This window comes from Ornithodoros turicata, chromosome 5, assembly GCF_037126465.1.
Source record: "Ornithodoros turicata isolate Travis chromosome 5, ASM3712646v1, whole genome shotgun sequence".
NCBI classification, from domain to species: Eukaryota; Metazoa; Arthropoda; class Arachnida; order Ixodida; family Argasidae; genus Ornithodoros; species Ornithodoros turicata.
Window position 1 is genome coordinate 27,747,148 of NC_088205.1, and position 17,606 is coordinate 27,764,753.

The window sequence follows — 17,606 nt, forward strand, 5'->3', positions numbered from 1 at the left end:
AAAATAATAAAAATACGGGATAGAGCATTGCCCCTGGAGATGAAACTCCTCAATCATCATCATGAAATAAAGTTGTTGTTGTTGTGGTCAAAAAAACGTGGAAACGCCTTTGTTGACATTATGATTCAGCTTTGTTTAATGGCTCATTTTCTTAATTGAGAACTAGCTTTCGTTGGATATTCGTCCCTGCATGCAAACGTATTGACAGTGTTTGTCAGTGTATGCGTCGTTTATGGAGCGGGTTGAGACGCAATTCAACGGAGAGGAATAACAGGAAAGGATACCCAAAAAGGATTGGGACACGTGATCGAAACCACCAACACAAAAAGGTCAAAAGAGAGGTGCATCAGCTCCCCAGATGCAGCATTAGCCGTAAAACAAGAACTGATCCACCAAGGCCGCTGGTTCGTGTAACCGACGAAGGAATTCAAGGAGGTCGGGACGTGAGAGAGAGGGAGAGAGAGAGAAAGAGTGGCAAAGGAGCGGGGGAAGAACTGCCTTTTTTGAGGATTCATTTTCGTGTCTTGTGATCATTTAAAGGTTGAAAGAGGAAGCATTTGCAACTACTGTGCTAAAGGCGCTGCGTAAAGTCTTATTACTTTGAAGATAGGATTGACGAGAGAGAGGGAGTTCCAATCAAAACGCTATGGTATGAACGTTCAGCCTGATCAACGTATGGTCCATATATGTTTTAAAATATCTTGAAAACATTTCAGATACGTAGTTTTTACAAAGTTCTATAGAGCACTTTTTCATTATCACGTCTTCCGTTCCTTTTATTCATTTAAAACGCCGATTTACGAACCCCTCGGCTTATGAACCATGTTCGAGAAATTCCTTCTGTCTTTGTATGTGTCGAAGGTTGGCTATACATCCTCTCTAGCTCTCTTCACAGTCCTAAAATGCATCGCTATATCATCCTCTCCTCCACGAACAGAGTTTTACTCCGTGGGTCTGTCGGTAGCAAAAGCCGTGCGCATGCGAATGCTTTATGGCTGTTCGCTTTAACGAAGCCATCAAACACGATCATCCATAGTTCGTCTACGCCTACATGCGGTTTCCATTTTGCTCATCAGCGATTACTCGGCACCAGAGAGAGACACGCTTCTGGGATGAGTTGCTTCGAAGCGCAGAAAATCTTTCAACTGAAATGTCTCGCCTCTTAGTAGCGTAACGCGAAAGTGTTGACGCGGTCGGAGCACGCGAACGCCGAATTAAATGTGGGTAAGGCCATTATTTTCGATAGCAGATTTGCACTTGGCGCAAAACGACAAGAGCGACATTCAACGGAACGAGCGTCTAGACGACGTATGGTGTCAAAATATCGAAATGTGTTAGACTACAGCTCTACGACAGGGGATTTTTTGTAACGGAGTGCAATCCTGCGTTGGAGGTGCTGTTGATGTTCGTGCTGATGTATACAATTCCGGTTTTATTAACCGCCATAAATTCCCAACCCCTAGAGAAAGCCATTTCGCGGCATTCCGCAAGCCCTCCCATTCCGAGACACGCTTTTCCAGCATTTGAACGACAATAATTGAATAATACTAGTGGGTTCGAATCCCTCTGCTGGTGCCTTTTCTTCAACTGCCATTATTCCTTCAAGTAACTCAGCGTCGTGAGGCTTGTGTTGTGTTCGTCTTTCTTTGTTTAATAGACCTCTCCCTGTTTGTAAACAAATGACGTCATATGTGTTCGACAGCGCCACCAATTTGGTAGAGTTCAACTACGCTAGAAGCTAGAGGCGAACAAGATGGCGCCCGAAAGCCACGGCCTTGAGGGGACTACGATGATCCCTGAAAGGGACGCTACCTTCGGTCCTACTTTTCTTTCAATAGGAGGCAGCGAACAAGTGCCCATTTGTGGAACCCAGCCCTCCCCGTCTGGTTTGTTTCGGTCTGTCTACCAACGTCATGATGACGTTTCTCGGGTAGAGGTTTATTGCCTCATCTATTATTACGTTAAACTTTTAGAAGCCCGGAGACCAAAGTACCTCTAATAGTGTGGGATGCTGAGGAACGCTGGGGAACGCGGTAATAGCGAAAAGCTTGAGTATGAGTGATGTGTGAATACTGAATCTCTGAAGCGTGAAACGGTGCGGAAAATTGCCTGAGAGTCAAGTGTTATACGAGAAAGTACCACGTGCCAACCATAACCACTAGTCAATCAGCCATAGCCATAATGGCCTGGTAGCTCAAGCTTGTTATTCTGTTCACCCAGAGATATTGACATAGCACCTGCCAGCCACACCCGTGCACATGGGCTTCCAATACTTAGTGCAACCTGTGAAAGTGCGGAGACTTCTGCCTGTTTGCGGGCTGTTTCTTCTCGAATCCCTGTATCTCCAAATTTAAGCAATTAGCGTACACACTCTGCCTGCCCCATGCTTTAACTACAGAACTGTCATTCGTTACAGGCCAGCAGGAACACGAGCGGTCGTGGGAACATTCGGGCCAGTCTAAAAACCTCGAGTAAAAAATAATAAATATCTATCAACACTAAGGATTACCGAATTATTCACCGGTATATGGTACCGCCTTTTAATGTTTTGTGAAAGGTTAAACTTTTTGCATCGGTAGTGAGGTAATTTAAGCGTTCCGCACACACAGTCCGGCGACCACCTGGTAGTGGCATGCGGCATGTCACGTGGACCTATCCAGCCACGGACAGATCTACACGGTGGTGATGCCACATAAAGCTGTAGCTTTAAAAGAGGTATACGACTAGGTTCACTAAATTGTCGTTCTGTTTGCGCCATTCAACGTCGGTATTGCGGAAAATGAGGCGAAGTGCTGGCCGCCTTATCCACTTCAGTCCCTGTATCGAGAGGTAATCCTCGTATCAGATTGTTATCTCCAGCAGGATACTCTCACAGTAGCAACGCGACATTACATTCCACAATTTTTGCCGCATACTGTGAATCCATCGTTCGTTCGAGCAGCTGCGAGCATTTGTGGACTTTCACCAGTCAATGAGGTACAACAAACCTTTGCTGCATTTGCTGTGGGCAAGGCGACCTACATAAAATCCTCAAACTCTGCAAGCGCTAACGCCTAAAGAGCGAGAGCTTCTTCAAAGAACTATACGAATTGCCTAGGGACCACTGTTGCCAAAATTCTCGGGCATTTGTCCAAACCACAAAGGTACCTCACTTTGGCCTCCTGGGACAAAACAGCCTCGCGACCACCGCGACCGTGCTTTAACGTAAGGCAACTCATCTGACCACCTCTTCTAATGCAGAGGCACAGAGGGCAATAGACCCGCATTAGGGTTGGCACCTGTACGGGTTTCACACGAACAGTTCGGAAATTCAAGGCTTGCGTTCGGTGTCCGGGTGAAGGCGTAATCCGGACATAAATGTTCGGGAATTGGACAAGTCGAAGTAAAACCCTTACGACTTCGAGATTTTCGTTTGCGTCATCGTCACCAAAGATTGAGTGATAGCTAAACTGAGCAATCAAAGCTACGTTGATCCAAATGAAGATACTGTAGATAACTTATTATTAGAATCCTTTGTGCCCAGTGTCAGCTTTCAAAACTCAAGAATTTGATACGGTCCTTCACAATCCATTGCGTTCAATCCAAGACGAGGCAAAAAATGGAGGTCGGCGTGGCAGTAACAGCTCCCCGTAGAACACATAGTTTGAGATAGTTCACACAACACTGGGCATAATGCAAATGAAATTGACAGGACCAATAAAAATACAACGTTATGCATTCCAGCCAACCAATCAGGGGCCGTCCAGCTTGTCCCGCCTTTCAGCGCGACAGGGCTGCCATCGACTTCTACTGGTCTTCCGCCTGACGCTGTTATTTGTAGTCTGAGATAACCAAGGCAACGTTTGGCACAAAAAAAAAAAAGACAAACACTTTCATACATCGTGGACACAGGTCTACACTCTTAAAAATGAACTTCACCCCATAGCACGCTCCTAGCCAACCATAATCTCGAATGATATAGTTATCTGCCTTGATTTGTTGAAAACGGGAGGCGTACGCCTTTTTTGTGACACTTATGCTGTTCATAATTGTCACAGAATAGGCGAACGCCTCCCGTTTTCAACCAATCAGGGCAGATAACGATATCATTCGCAGTGATGGTTGGCAAGGAGCGTGCTATGCGGTGAAGTTAATTTTTAAGAGCGTACGTACACAAAGCCCACTGCGTTGCGCTTACACCCCCCCCCTCCCCCGGTGTTCGGTGTTGGGCGGCGGAAAAGGTGGCAACCCTACCCACATTGTCATCATCTTTGTAGTACCAGTAGTAGCTGTAGTATTGCCAGTACCTCACTGTTGGGTCAAGGGCCGTGGTTGGGTAACTTGCAAGAGCTATATTGACAGCGAAATAAACATTCGTTGCTTTAGAAGTCGACCGAAGACGCAAATTCCTCCAGGGCGTCAGTCGTGACGTTGCCCATCTCTGTGAGGCCGTCAACGTCGAGCTCTTTCACCACCATCACCACCAAGATCTCGCGGAGCTCTCCTTTTCTATTTACCGTTATAAACACACCCAGTTGTGTATCTAATATCTGCCACGAACATGAAAGACAATAAATACAGGATTTGAAGCCCAAGGAAGCGGAGAGTTTCACAACTAATGGAATCTTCGTCCGTGTTGCATTTGAGTCTCATGTTTGTACCCCAACGAATATGCCGGAAACAGAGCAGAAACGACTGAACGCGGTTTGGGAACATTCCACGGATTAAGCGCTTAAGTATACGGGCTGCTGCATGCATTGCGGAGATTACAGAATGTTTTGTGCGCTTTCCGAGTTGCAGATTTCACGCTAGGTCCTTCGTGCACTTCCTTTATTTGAAACACATTCTGACAGAAGAATGAGAATGTCGCATTATTTTGAATACGACTAATTAGTAACGCTGAATGCTTCGTGATTGTTCGTGATCCTTTGTTGCGGGTGAATAGCCTGTTACCGAAGTTGTGTCAGGGAAACAACATTATTTCCGTGTCGCCGGCCAAGTAGACCTCACATCGGAAGAAGTTTGAAAATAGTAACATGTATTGAGACGGTAGCAGTACACTCGTGATTTTCTACTCAGGACGTCGTCAACTTCTCTATCTTCATTATACTTTGATCCAGCGTATGCCCTTTCTTTAAAGGGACTGTCGCATTCGTCCCGATCGATTCCGGAGCTATGGTTCCGTTGTATACTCCTCGTTCCTCACAGACAATCGTGAGTCTTAGTGCATCGTACGCTGTTGCCTTTGCGTGCGTAAGGGATAGCGTGGTGGTTCTGCGCACTGCGTGAAGCTGCCTTTGTTTTGCGTGCGCGCAGAACTACCAACACTATCTCTTATGTCCGCAAAGGCGATAGCCTACGATGCACTAGAACTCACTAATAACGCCGAACATCCGCGGCAAATTAGTCAAGTATAATTTCTGTGCAATTTGATGTAATGTATGGGATGCTGTTGAGAGTATACCACACTCTTAGAAATGAACTTCACCACATAGCACGCTCCTAGCCAACCATCATCTCAAATGATATCATTATCTGCCCTGACTTGTTGAAGACGGGAGGCGTACGCCTCCCGTTCCCACAAATCCGGGCAGATAACCATGCGGATGAACACGAAATTGACAGCGGGATAACTGATCCAAAGTGCGCATTGGTACACTGCTCCGCGCAAGAAATATGTAAACCGAAAGCGATTAATTACTCGGAAAAATCACTAAGTGTCGACGCGTTTTTTTTTCTTGCAATATTTTTCGCTGGAAGTCCCGATGCGTGAAACAGAAATTCCGTATGCGTGCGAAGTAAAATTTAAAAGTTAGGATGTTTATTTAATTAGTGAGCGTATGCAAATGAGCCGCTCATTACTCAGTTCATAGCCGATGTCCCAAGGATCTTTACCAAAAAGAAATTTCTTCGATGGCGCGACCTGTTCACGAATTATCCAGCAGGGGGATTTCGGTGGGACACCCGGTATACAGGGTGTTTGCTCTAACGTGTCCAGAAATTATATTTAAAGCGAGCGATAAAAGAAAAGCAAGTGGTACTTTTCTGCTACTTGAGTAAGAAACTAGTAGCGCCTGTTTCTTAGTCAAGTAGCTGAAAATTAGCGCTCGTTTCTCTTTTATCGCTCGCTTTAAGTAAAATTTTGGACACGTTAGAGCAAACACCCTGTATACAGGGGGTCCCAGAAAACGTGCCATTGAATTATAAGAAAAAACTACACCTTCTAGAATCATGCGGTCAACGGCATTTGTTCTTACTAGCTTTTTGCCACCTCCTGCTGTGAATGTCGTGTAGCGTAAGTTTAATTATGTAAATCTTCGCGAAATGAAGTCGGAAATTTGCCAAGTAAAAGTCCCTTTTTTACCCCACCAATGGGAAGAGCGCGCCGATTTTACTCGAATTCATGATAATTGACAGGGATATTCAGGAGCTATCCCATCGGAAAAAATAGCTGAACATCATGATCTACGGAGCTCCCAGATGACAGCGGGCGACGAATTTTTCAGCGTTTTTTTTTTTTAATTTTTCAGTCCCGCGAAAGGAGGTCGGAAACCCAGCCCACACCGCTATCGCAGAAAGATATAACACAGGCATGGCTTATCGCGTCCGGCTTTCGCTGCGATCGTGCTTTCCCTCTCCCAATTTCAGGAACTGTTTTTCTACTATCACTCTGTGGGCTGGGTTTGGAACCTCCTTTCGTCGGACTGCGAGCGATTGCGCTCAAAAAGTCGTCGCGTGTTATGGTCCGGTGCTCCGAAAAGCATGATGTTCGGCTATTTGTTCCGATGGGATAGCTCGTGAATATCACCTCAATTATCATGAATTTAAGTGAATTCGGCACGCTCTTCATATTGGTCGGGTAAAAAAGTGACCTTCACATGGCAACTTTCCTAGTTCAGTTCACAAATATTTACGCAATTAAACTTATGTTACAAGACATTCACATCAGGAGGTGGCAAAAACCCAGTAAGACCAAATGCCGTTGACCGCATGATTCTAGGTGACGTAATTTTTTTATTATAATTCAATGACACGTTTTGTGGGACACCCTGTATAGTATACTGTCTCAGTTAAATCCCCGGGCTAAATAATTCGCGAACGGGTGCACCAATCCAAGAACTTTATTTTTTAGAAGTACTTGTCCCATACCATCAACAAGCTGCGTACGTGTGAATGAGTGGGAGGCGCTCATTATTTAAATAAAAATTCAAATGAGTTTCGTGAAAAAACATTATTTCTAAAGCAGGGCGCCGTTGGCATTAAACAGTTACTACCCCTTCTAGGACCTTCAGTGGACACCTTTTCGAGAAAAATCTGCCACTGAAGCGAGTCAAGTGATTAATTGGTTTCGGTTTAGATACTTTTGTCGCCCCTGGTCGCGGTGAAGCGCAAAACGACGCTCTTCCATTCTCTTATCCACCAATGAATTACGTTTTTACACCAATGAATTGCACCAATTAATTACGTTCTTTTGCGCTTAGCCGCGACCAGCCGCGACAAAAATTTGTAATCCAAAATCAATTACTGCAACAAATGACTCGCTTCGGTGGCAATTTTTTCTCTAAAAGGTGTCCACTGAAGGTCCGAAAAGGGGTAGTACCCATTTTAGTAGTATACCTTTAGTATCGAATGTTGCCAGAGACTTTACACCCCCAGAACAGCGAAAATGAATCGATGAATAGCATCCAAAGAGCAGCTCATATGAGAAGTCGCGTCCTCAACTTCTTTTCTTCCTTTACCCACTTTATGTCATTATCACTTCTGATGTGAGCAGGGAGCGAGGCGCACGCCATTTTGTAACATCATCGTGTCACAACAATGAACTATGCCTGTGGTTTGCAGCAAATCAAGGCACACTTACAACATAACTTAAAGGGGCACTAAAATGCAAAAACAAGTTCACTTCAAATTACGTCACACGTTATGTTAATTTCGAACTTCTTATCATAATTCAAAACTTTGATTCCGTTGAGCTACAATCGAAATTATACCAAACTCTTTCTTGCTTCGGCGCTAAGCAGTGAACGTCGTTTCAGCTCGTGCGTCGGTGATTTTAGTCCATAGTGCGCGTGCACACGCGTGCCACGCCATGCAGCAGTCCCTGTGAAAAACATAGTGCGCGTTGCGAAGCGGACTGGCGTCGCTGTTCGAAGGACGTGAAGATAAATGTCGTCAGTGTAACATTCGCGAGAACTATTGTAGGCTACAATTCAGTGAATCGGTATTGAAAAATGCAGCAGTGCGCATTATGCCGCGCATATACGGAACACTACACTGTTAAAACAGAACTTCACCACATAGCACGCTCCTAGCCAACCATCATTCCAAATGATATCATTATGCGCATTGATTTGTTGAAAATGAGAGGAGGCGCCTATCTGGGACAGATTATCTTGTCCCAGATAGGCGCCTCCCCCCTGTTTTGAACAAATCATGACACAGAATGATATCATTTGGTATGATGGTTGGTTAGGAGCGTGCTATGTGGTGAAGTTCTGTTTTAATAGTGTACGATCGGACCCGTTCCAAATCCACGTGCCCACGATAGGTATTGGCGCGCTTCTCCTGCTGTCTCATTGGATGCCGCCAATCTATGCCTCCTGGGGGTATCATTCGTAACCGCCAAAGACGGCTCTCTTTTCATTGCGTTTTCTTGTAAACGGTAGTGCTGCGTTAGCAAATTTTGCTTGCATTACACTAATTGAAACAAGGACTTTCATTTGAGAGCAAGCTGTTTTTGCATTTTAGTGCCCCTTTAACGGCCCCTCGCCAACCATCATACCGAAGACATCGTTCTCTTCCGATATTTGTTAAACATGGGAAACGCACGCCTTCTTATGACAATTATGCACTTGTGGCAATGGTTACAAAAAGATGTACGCCACGCGCTGTCAAGATATCATTAGCGAACAACCTGCCGCCAATCTAAGAATGCAGATTGATCGAATGCACGACATGCACCCCCCCCCCCCTTACACCCTCTCTGGTAGGTTTACTGCCTGACGTGCAGTTATCACAAAAAAAAAAAAAGAAAAAAAAGCAGAGTTGCAGAGCTACAACTGCAGGCTTGTTTGCGTGCTCTATACACATCGCAACCGGATATGTCGAAGTCATTGTGTCACCAACTCAAAGGATTGACGGGAGTCAAAGCAGGCGGAGTGTTTTTTTTTTTTTTTAACTAACTGCGGCTAAATGGTCGTGCGTAGCCAGTCTGACTTTGTCGTTACTTAATTCCCCATTTGTTTCTTCTTCTACCACATCACATGATCACGGAGTGCCCATTCCTGTCCCTGAGTGTCGCATTCTCTGCTCGGCACCCCGTGTTCAAGTGTTGCTGCGTAATCACGTCTGGAGGCACCAATTGGATATCCGATCCTATCATTGCCAGAAGGTAATAGCTACACACACTGATGTAAGGAAGAGGATAAAAGACGAGACTATGCGGGGAACATAATAGGGGTTCCTTACGAAAACTCTCTCAGACACTTTATTATCCTTGGTAATTTAAGTTCGTGGTTTAGTGTTCTGTAGCCGTTCCTTTTCTTTTCTTTTTTTTTCGTACGTAACATAGCTGGCTCTTGAAATAGTCAATTTATCAATTGTTCTTCATGTTTTCTTTTTTTCCGGCTCCTATTCGGTTACAGTGTTCGTAATGTGTTACGTAAGGTTCTGTGATGAACGTTTTCTCTAAGCTTGATGGTGAAATTTCTCGAAATATTTTCTTAGAAATGACAGGTTTCGGATCAACGAGTGTCCAATCAATCTAAACATCATCGACCAACCAACCCATACTGCGTGAGGTTGTTAATAATAACGTGAGATTAAGTATAGCCAGATGTACATATGTCATTACGGAAGGTTGTGAGGTCAAACTCATTTGCCCAAGGCCAAACCTTACACTTATTTCTTATAATGTCCTGGAGAGTATATAAGATGTTGCAGTCATTACAACCACTAGGTAAAGCATAGCAGCAGCATGCGAGCTAGCTTGTGCAATCGCGACAACGGTAGCACCTCCTTGAGCATGAGGAGCTCTGAAGCACGGATGGAATGGTTGAGGAAACAGTGAAGAACGGGACGTCATGTTCTTCGCAGTTTTCTCGTGAATTTCGCCTTTATGAGGAGTTCCGGAGCAAGGATAAAAAATAGGTCAGGAAACAGCGATGAATAGGATGTCCTGGTCTACTCTAACTCAAGAACATGCTACCGTCCAACGAACCCTGCGGTATTTTCATACGCCGAGCTGCTGTTGTAATTTTGCCCACAATTAAACTTCGTTACGAGTTGCAGGCCGCCCTTATTGGTTAACGCGAGTAACGTAAGAAATTGGTAAATCACGGAATGTGTCGTACGTTCAACACTCGGTGAATATGTAATAGAAACTATGGACAATTTCTGCAAATTCGGTTGGCTTGCGTAAACAGTTCAATTTAAGCGATGCACATTACGATTTTCCCTTCTAACTGTATCACCGTGTGGTCATGCATGTAGCTGTTGTTATAATAGCTGCAGCCCTTAAAACTACATAGTGGAGATACACAAGCGGACCCCTCATTCTAAAGACAGGACTTCACTGCATAAGACGCTTCTCGTCAACCATTACTCCGAATGACATCCCCTCCCCTCCTGTTCCGTCCCCTGATGCGACACGTTGGGTATAAATTCCATGCTGGAGTGTAGAAGGGACACACAGATCAAAAGAGACAAACTTACGCAGACAAGCACTCACTTCCAACAAGTTTATTTCACACCGGTACACCTTTTCATACACTTGATAACGCCACCAACCCTTTAGTTGCTTTCTTGTCAAATCTATTTCTTTTTTGGAGGGCGTTATAGATTCCGTGCTGATACACATGTTGTTGCTCTTGATCAAGACCGCATGTATCATTTCCCTTTTAATCGTTTCCCTCGATCTATGGAGCACCTGACATTGCCGAAAAAGCGGTTCGCACCCACATTCCATGATGTGCAGTTTCAGCGATAGAGGCAGGGAGTTATCTAAGCTCCTTTCGATGCCCTCTCAGGCGAATATTGAGACATCGGCCTGTTTGGCCGATATGTCACATCAAGAGATGTCACATCAACAGTTTCAGAGATCGTGCCACAGGAGTGGTGTATCAGTTCAAGATGACGTGCGCTAAAGTTTACATCGGCCAAACAGGTCGATGTGTCAATATTCGTCTGAGAAAGCGTCAAAGAAGTTTAGATAAATCTCTACATTTATCGCTAAAACAGCACATCAAGGTGTGTGTGTGTGTGTGTGTGTGAACCGCTTTTTCGGGAATGTGAAGTGCTCCATAGATAAAGGGAAATGATAGAAGCTGTCTTGATTAAGAGCAACAACATGTGTATCAGCACGGAATTCATAAAGCTCTCCAGAAAAGAAATAGATTTGATAAGAAAACAACTATAGGGTTGGTGGCGTTATCAAGTGTATAAAAAGGTGTGTTGGGGTGAAATCAAGTTATTGGAAGCGAGTGCTTGTCTGCGAGTAGTGTCTTTTGTTCGGTGTGTTTCTTCTGCACTCTAGCGTGGGATTCTCTACCCTGATTTCTTGAAAACGAGAGGCGCACGCCAGTTTGTGACACTTATGCTGTCGCGTTAATTGTCACGAAAAGGCGTACCCTACACTCTTTCCACAAATCAGGAGTGATGATGGCATTATCCTGCGCAATGATTGTCCTTGAGCGCTTCATGTGGGTCAAGTTCTGTTTTAAGAGTGCAATACGAGGTGCGCCCCCGTCCAGAGTGTCCACAGTGTTGACATGACCAAGAGATGGCGCTTTCTCAATGAAATTTAACGATGTCAGAGTCATTGAAGGAATAGACGATACGAGTTTATTCTGTCGGCGTACGACAGACAGCGTAATTCAAGCGCAATCAAAGTATCTTACATTGCGTGGCTTCAACCCCAGTAGCCGCTGAGTCCATTCCAGTGGTTGTCCGCGGGAGCTGCCCTCGCCCGGATACCATGCGATCTGTCGTCGTCTCCTGCGGCTCTCAACCAGAGTGCCTGTCCCAATGGGCCTCCGAGGGCTTCGTAAGGGCTCGCTGCGCGCTTGCCCCACATACCAGACAGCCGATTCCAGTCGTTCGCAGCTCGTTTGCCCCACATACCAGACAAGGAGTTCCAGTCGTCCCGACCCTGCACAGAGGAAAAATGTCTGTTAACACTCCTGGAAGCATCTTCTCATTCAGAAGTGAAACTTACACCGGAGGCGGGTCGCTAATTTTGAATTTATACAGGAAACGCCCGATGCATGCCCCAGCCTTGGATGGATGGATGGATGGATGTATAGTATATACCGATGAATTTGTAGATGGAAGCTCCGGCAATAGGTGTGGATCAGACATGACTGTGACTGTTCGTCCTATTTTCTCTTTATGCCCTGGATCGTTCTACAGGGTGGGTGAAGATAAGGTAGCCCCTCAACACCATACGTGAATTAATGCGGAGCATTTTCTGTTTTTCTCCTTTATCACATCACATAACATATCTGCACCCACCCTGTATATCTCTCTGTCACTGTGTCTTTATCACTTTCAAACCAGGGGTGGGGTGCCGAAATAGCTTTCCATTGTTGGCTGCACACGAGCGGGCATCGTCACGACTATACAAAAAAAAAAGGGGGTGGGTGGGTGGGTGAAGAAGAGAGTTGAAAGATTCAATGTGGGGTATAGGCAGGATGAACCAGTGCCGTGTATGCCAAGGGGAGTCTGGCTATTAATGGGACCTAATGGGACACCCACTTTTTCAGGTATCTAGCCAATCACAGGTAGAAATACAGTTGTCTATTATTACATCCATCCAGTACTTATACCTCACCGTTATTTACTGGGTGCCACCAATTTGGAGAAACTCCATTGATTCGGATTGAAACGGATATCACTGGAGACAGGCCAAAACGACGGATTTCGCTCCCACTTTTATCAACGCCATCTGCATGGAGAGAGGCATGTTGGGAAGTCTCAGAATTGCAGAAATGGTTTCTGGCAGAAGTGATTGGCCAGGAGAGCGGTACAAACGCTTCTTCGTAGCAGACGACTGCTGGTATGAAGTTTGAAATCACGTAATGTAAGTAGATCGAACCAAAAATGAACAAAGATGTATGTATAAATAAAATGCAATTATATAATGCAAAATCCTACGTATAAGGGTCGTCCTTCTTGCTGTTTTCTTGGTATCACGGTCTTAACTAGGCCTAACGTTACCGACGAAACAACCCTTTTTCGCGTAAATAATGATCGCGGAACGAAAGCTGAAGCTGATTTTGCAGATGCGAACATGAGGATATATACTCACAGTATGAAATTAAAGTAGTCTGTAAAAATTTTTTGTCATGAAATCTCCGCTTCACCGTTCCAAGCACCATCCTCCATCTTGGAGAAAATTTGGTGTCATGGCGCAGCTCCCATGGAAAACAGTAACCAATAAAATGCGCCTAAGTTTTACTGACAGGTCGAGCCTCTTTTTTAGGCTCCTCCTAATGGCCAGACTCCCTTTGGCATACACGGCACTGGGATGAACGATACTGGTGCGACGGAAGTGCACTGTGGAGGAGAGGTGCACTACAGGGGTCTTTGCACGAGGCCCGTTTCTTGGAGAAAACACACGAGGTTACGAGTTTTGGTAGTTGGTTCTGCATAAGAATCTTCGAGAAATAGGATGTCCGTCACTATGCCAGGCCTGAAGTGTGAAGGATGGGTTTCCCGCATAACACCAGATAACACGCTCATAGCCAACCGTAATCGTGAGTTATTGATTGATTGATTGAAAAGAAAAATGGAGATGTTAGTCCCCGAATGATTGATTTGATTTTGAAAAAAGTGAAATGGAGATTTTGGCTTCACTATAGTGTGACGCCCGCAACTCCACATTACTTGCACCGGTCATGTTCACCCCGAATGACATCATTCACTCTCCGCTAATTTGTGGAGAAAAGCGGTAAGCGCTTTTGGACACCCAATGCTAGGTGTCCAAAATAGGCGAATCATCCCATTTGTAACAAATCAGAGAAACGACGTCACTCGAAATGGTGGTTGACTAGGACTGTGTTATGTAGTGAAGACATGTTTCGACAGGCCATTGTCACAAAAAGACATACATCTCCTTTAAAAAAACAAAAAAAAAAGAAGAAAGAAAGAGATCAATGCCATTGCTCTATTTACCTTTTTCGGCTTCCTCTATAAGGAACGGAAATCGCCAAAAGTCTATATGACCCAGAGTTTCCTTGCTCACTGGAATTCTCCCCAATTCCAGCAGTGACCGGTCTACAGCTTAACTTTCGACCATCATCGTTTCAACATATCATATCATCCCCTGACTACAGTCGTGACGCTGCTCACATGAATGAGACCAAGAACGGCAAGCCGGAATTGTCACGACCACCCAACACCGTCTTCTATTTGTAGATTGTAGCGCACTTTTTAAAGCAAAATGAAATGTTCAGAACATGCGTAAAAGTGTTACGACTCATGCAGCGATAAAGGACTATAGCGTACTATATTTTGGTTAGAATAGGAAGTGGGTAGAGAGCAAGAAAAAAAAATACGGTGTAGGGGGGATATGTTAATTAAAAAAAGAAAAGGAAATGTCAGTCAGGCAAAGAGCCGGCTTGCTCTTCCAAAGAAAAAGAGAAAGAAAAAAAAACGGAAAAGAAGAACAAGGGAAACAAAGAAAAACGGGACACTATAACAACGAAAAAGAAGAAGAATACACAATAATAAGGACGTGACAAAGTCACATGGCAACGCTGGAACAACGCGTTTCATCGACGTGGACGCACGTGACTCCGTATAGCGCAAGCTGGGTGGGAGTGAAATAAACCTTAAGGGAGATGGGCTCACTTTATCGTGAAATTAATATAAAAATAGTAGTGAAAATAATTGCAGAAAGATGTGCGTGACAGGGACCCTGATCAGTTCCACACTCTTAAAAATGGGGGGGGGGGGGCGAAATAGCTCTTAAAAATGAGTTTCACCACATAGCACGCTCCTAACCAACCATCATCCCGAATGACAACCTTTTCGCCCCTGATTTGTTGAAAACGGGAGGCAGAGCCTATTTTGTAACCGTTCTGCACGTGCATAACGGTACAAAATAGGCGGGGCTATTTTGTATCCATTTTCAGCACGTTGTCATTCGCGATGATGGTCGGCTAGGCGCGTGCTATGTGGTGAAACTCATTTTTAAGAGTGCAGGTACACTCTAAAACCAAATGTTGGAGAACAGAACAGAACTTCTGTCCCCTGATTGGTTAAAAACGGGAGGCTTACGACTTTTTGGAACACTGATGCTGTTCCAAAAAAGGTGTACGCCCCGCGCTTTCCACAAATCGGGAGTGATCAAGGTATAATTCTGTGCAATGGTTGGCCTTCACCGTGCTATGTGGTGAAGTTCTGTTTTTAGAGCGTACCGAAAACAAACAGAAAAATAAAAGAGGAAGAGAGAGAAGCCCAAACAGAAAGTGTGAAAATACTTTGTTCACTCCGATATCTGTAAAAAATGATACCAAAGCGACAGAGTATACTTTGATATCAGAGGGGAGGGGAGGGGGGGGGGTTAATGGCAGGATCGGCTCGCCGTTGTTGGCCACACAGAAGTGGGCGTCGTCACGACTATAGCAAAAAAAAAAATAAAAAAAATAAAAAAGAGTGGAAAGACGGATGGAGGATAGAGGACTGGGATATCAGAACTTGACCGCGTAACACTTTTTGTACCAATCACTGATTTCAAAAGACAGCGGTGTGTGCTCCTTTTTCTGCAAAGGATGATGCGCTCTTAAAAATTAACTTCACCGCATAGCACGCTCTTAGCCAACCATAATATGGAATGATATCGTTATCTGTCCTGATTTGTTGAAAACGGGAGGCGTACGCCTTTTTATGACAATTATGAGCAGCATTAGTGTCACAAAAAAGGTGTATGCCTCCCGTTTTCAACAAATCAGGGCAGATAACGATATCATTCCAGATTATGGTTGGCTAAGAGCGTGCTATGCGGTGAAGTTCGTTTTCTAGAGTGTGTGTTTGAATTGCCACAAAGAGGCGTACGGCTCCCGTTTTCAACGAATCAGGAAATAGAACAATATCATTCTGCATATGGGTCGGTTGCGGATGTGTCATGCAGTCATGTTCTGTTCTGTAGAGTGCACAGCACACACGCCACAAATGTTATGTCCTGTGCCGTCAACTGCTTCGCACTCCGAGCAGACAAGAGGAACTCTGTTGTCGTATGGATGTAAAGTATCAAGAGACAGTGTAATGGTGATTGGTTTTCGTTTTGGAGTCAATCAACATAGTCTGTGTTGCGAAGAATGTAATATGCTTGCCTCGTGCATCTGAGCCATTACTGGAACGAGGGCCACCACGATGACCAAGACGGCCAATGAGAGGGCGCTCAGACGGACTGAGTAGAAGACATTGGTTCGCTGCATGGCCACGATACTCGCGGGGTGCTTCAGAAGGAAAGCCACTGAAAGAAGAAACCGTTCAAAATTTATCACATACATCTACAAGAAGAGCACCAAGTTCACCACACATTCGTACACTCTTAAAAATCAACTTCACCGCATAGCACCCTCCTAGCCAACCATCGTCTCGAATGATATCGTTATCTGCCCTGATTTGTTGAAAACGGGAGACGTACGCCTTTTTGTGACACTTATGCTGTTCATAATTGTCACAGAAAAGGCGTACGCCTCCCGTTTTCAACAAATCAAGGCAGATAACGATATCATTTGAGATGATGGTTGGTTAGGAGCGTGCTATGCGGTGAAGTTCATTTTTAAGAGCGTAATATGAACCTCAAGGAGAACAGCATGTACGCCATAGATTACTGTAGATTACATAGATAGCAGAGGCGGAGAGTTTTCATTTTCCCAGGGGGGGCAAGGGCGCACCGCGAAATAAGTACTCTCGCAGGGGGGGGGGGGCGATATGTTTATTAAGAAAAAAAAAGAAAGCTAAACCAGATGGATGCCGGTGTGTTATTCCAAAAAAAGTGAAATGGGGAAGACAAAAAAGGCAAAGAAAAAAAAAGCAAAAGAAAACAAAAAGACGGAAAGACAGGGAAAAGAAAAATGAAGAACACAAAACTAAAGCTGAAGAATCACACACTCTGGTGGGATCTTATGATGTATGCAGAACTGGTATAGAAATAAGAGGAAGGAAGAACAGAAAAAAAAGAAAAAGAAAAACACAGAGAACGTAAACAGTGAACATGTGCACAACTGAAGGCATTACGCCTTTGAAAACTGAGTGCAAAAGGAACAACATGCATTGAATCATCGGTGTTTGACCCGAAATGCGCGCAATGTTATGAATATGGTCAATGAAATGGAGCAGCGGGAGCTGAACCCGCTCCCAACGAATATGCGTTCCGAAGATTCTACCGTTACACCTCACTGGCAGCTGCTGGTACCTTTTCGACTGCTTCGTTTCATTGATCTGATTGCTTTGGGCGAAATTCAAGCTATGTGTTTTGTCATTCTCTGTGTTTCTTCGCCTCACCTTCTACTGTGATAATGAGAATGGTGGGCTGATACATAATTTACGAATTTTTGGGGTTGGTTCCTCTTCGCTCTTTTGACCCGGGCGCGCCGAGCCCCGAAGGTTGGTGTCAG

The 17,606-nt window shown here is 44.6% G+C and overlaps 1 protein-coding gene across 1 annotated transcript in view; it reads right to left on the minus strand.

Annotated features, from left to right (window-relative positions):
- The window catches only part of LOC135395424 (prothoracicostatic peptides-like), a 163,003-nt gene that overhangs the window by 18,322 nt on the left and 127,075 nt on the right, over window positions 1–17,606 (minus strand). Inside the window, exons 2-3 of the mRNA XM_064626639.1 lie at window positions 16,314–16,456; window positions 11,877–12,127 (exon numbers count right to left, since the gene is read on the minus strand). Of these exons, the coding sequence (XP_064482709.1) occupies window positions 11,888–12,127; window positions 16,314–16,418 (345 nt within the window). The 5' untranslated portion in view covers window positions 16,419–16,456 and the 3' untranslated portion in view covers window positions 11,877–11,887. The remainder of the gene's footprint in view (window positions 1–11,876; window positions 12,128–16,313; window positions 16,457–17,606) is intronic.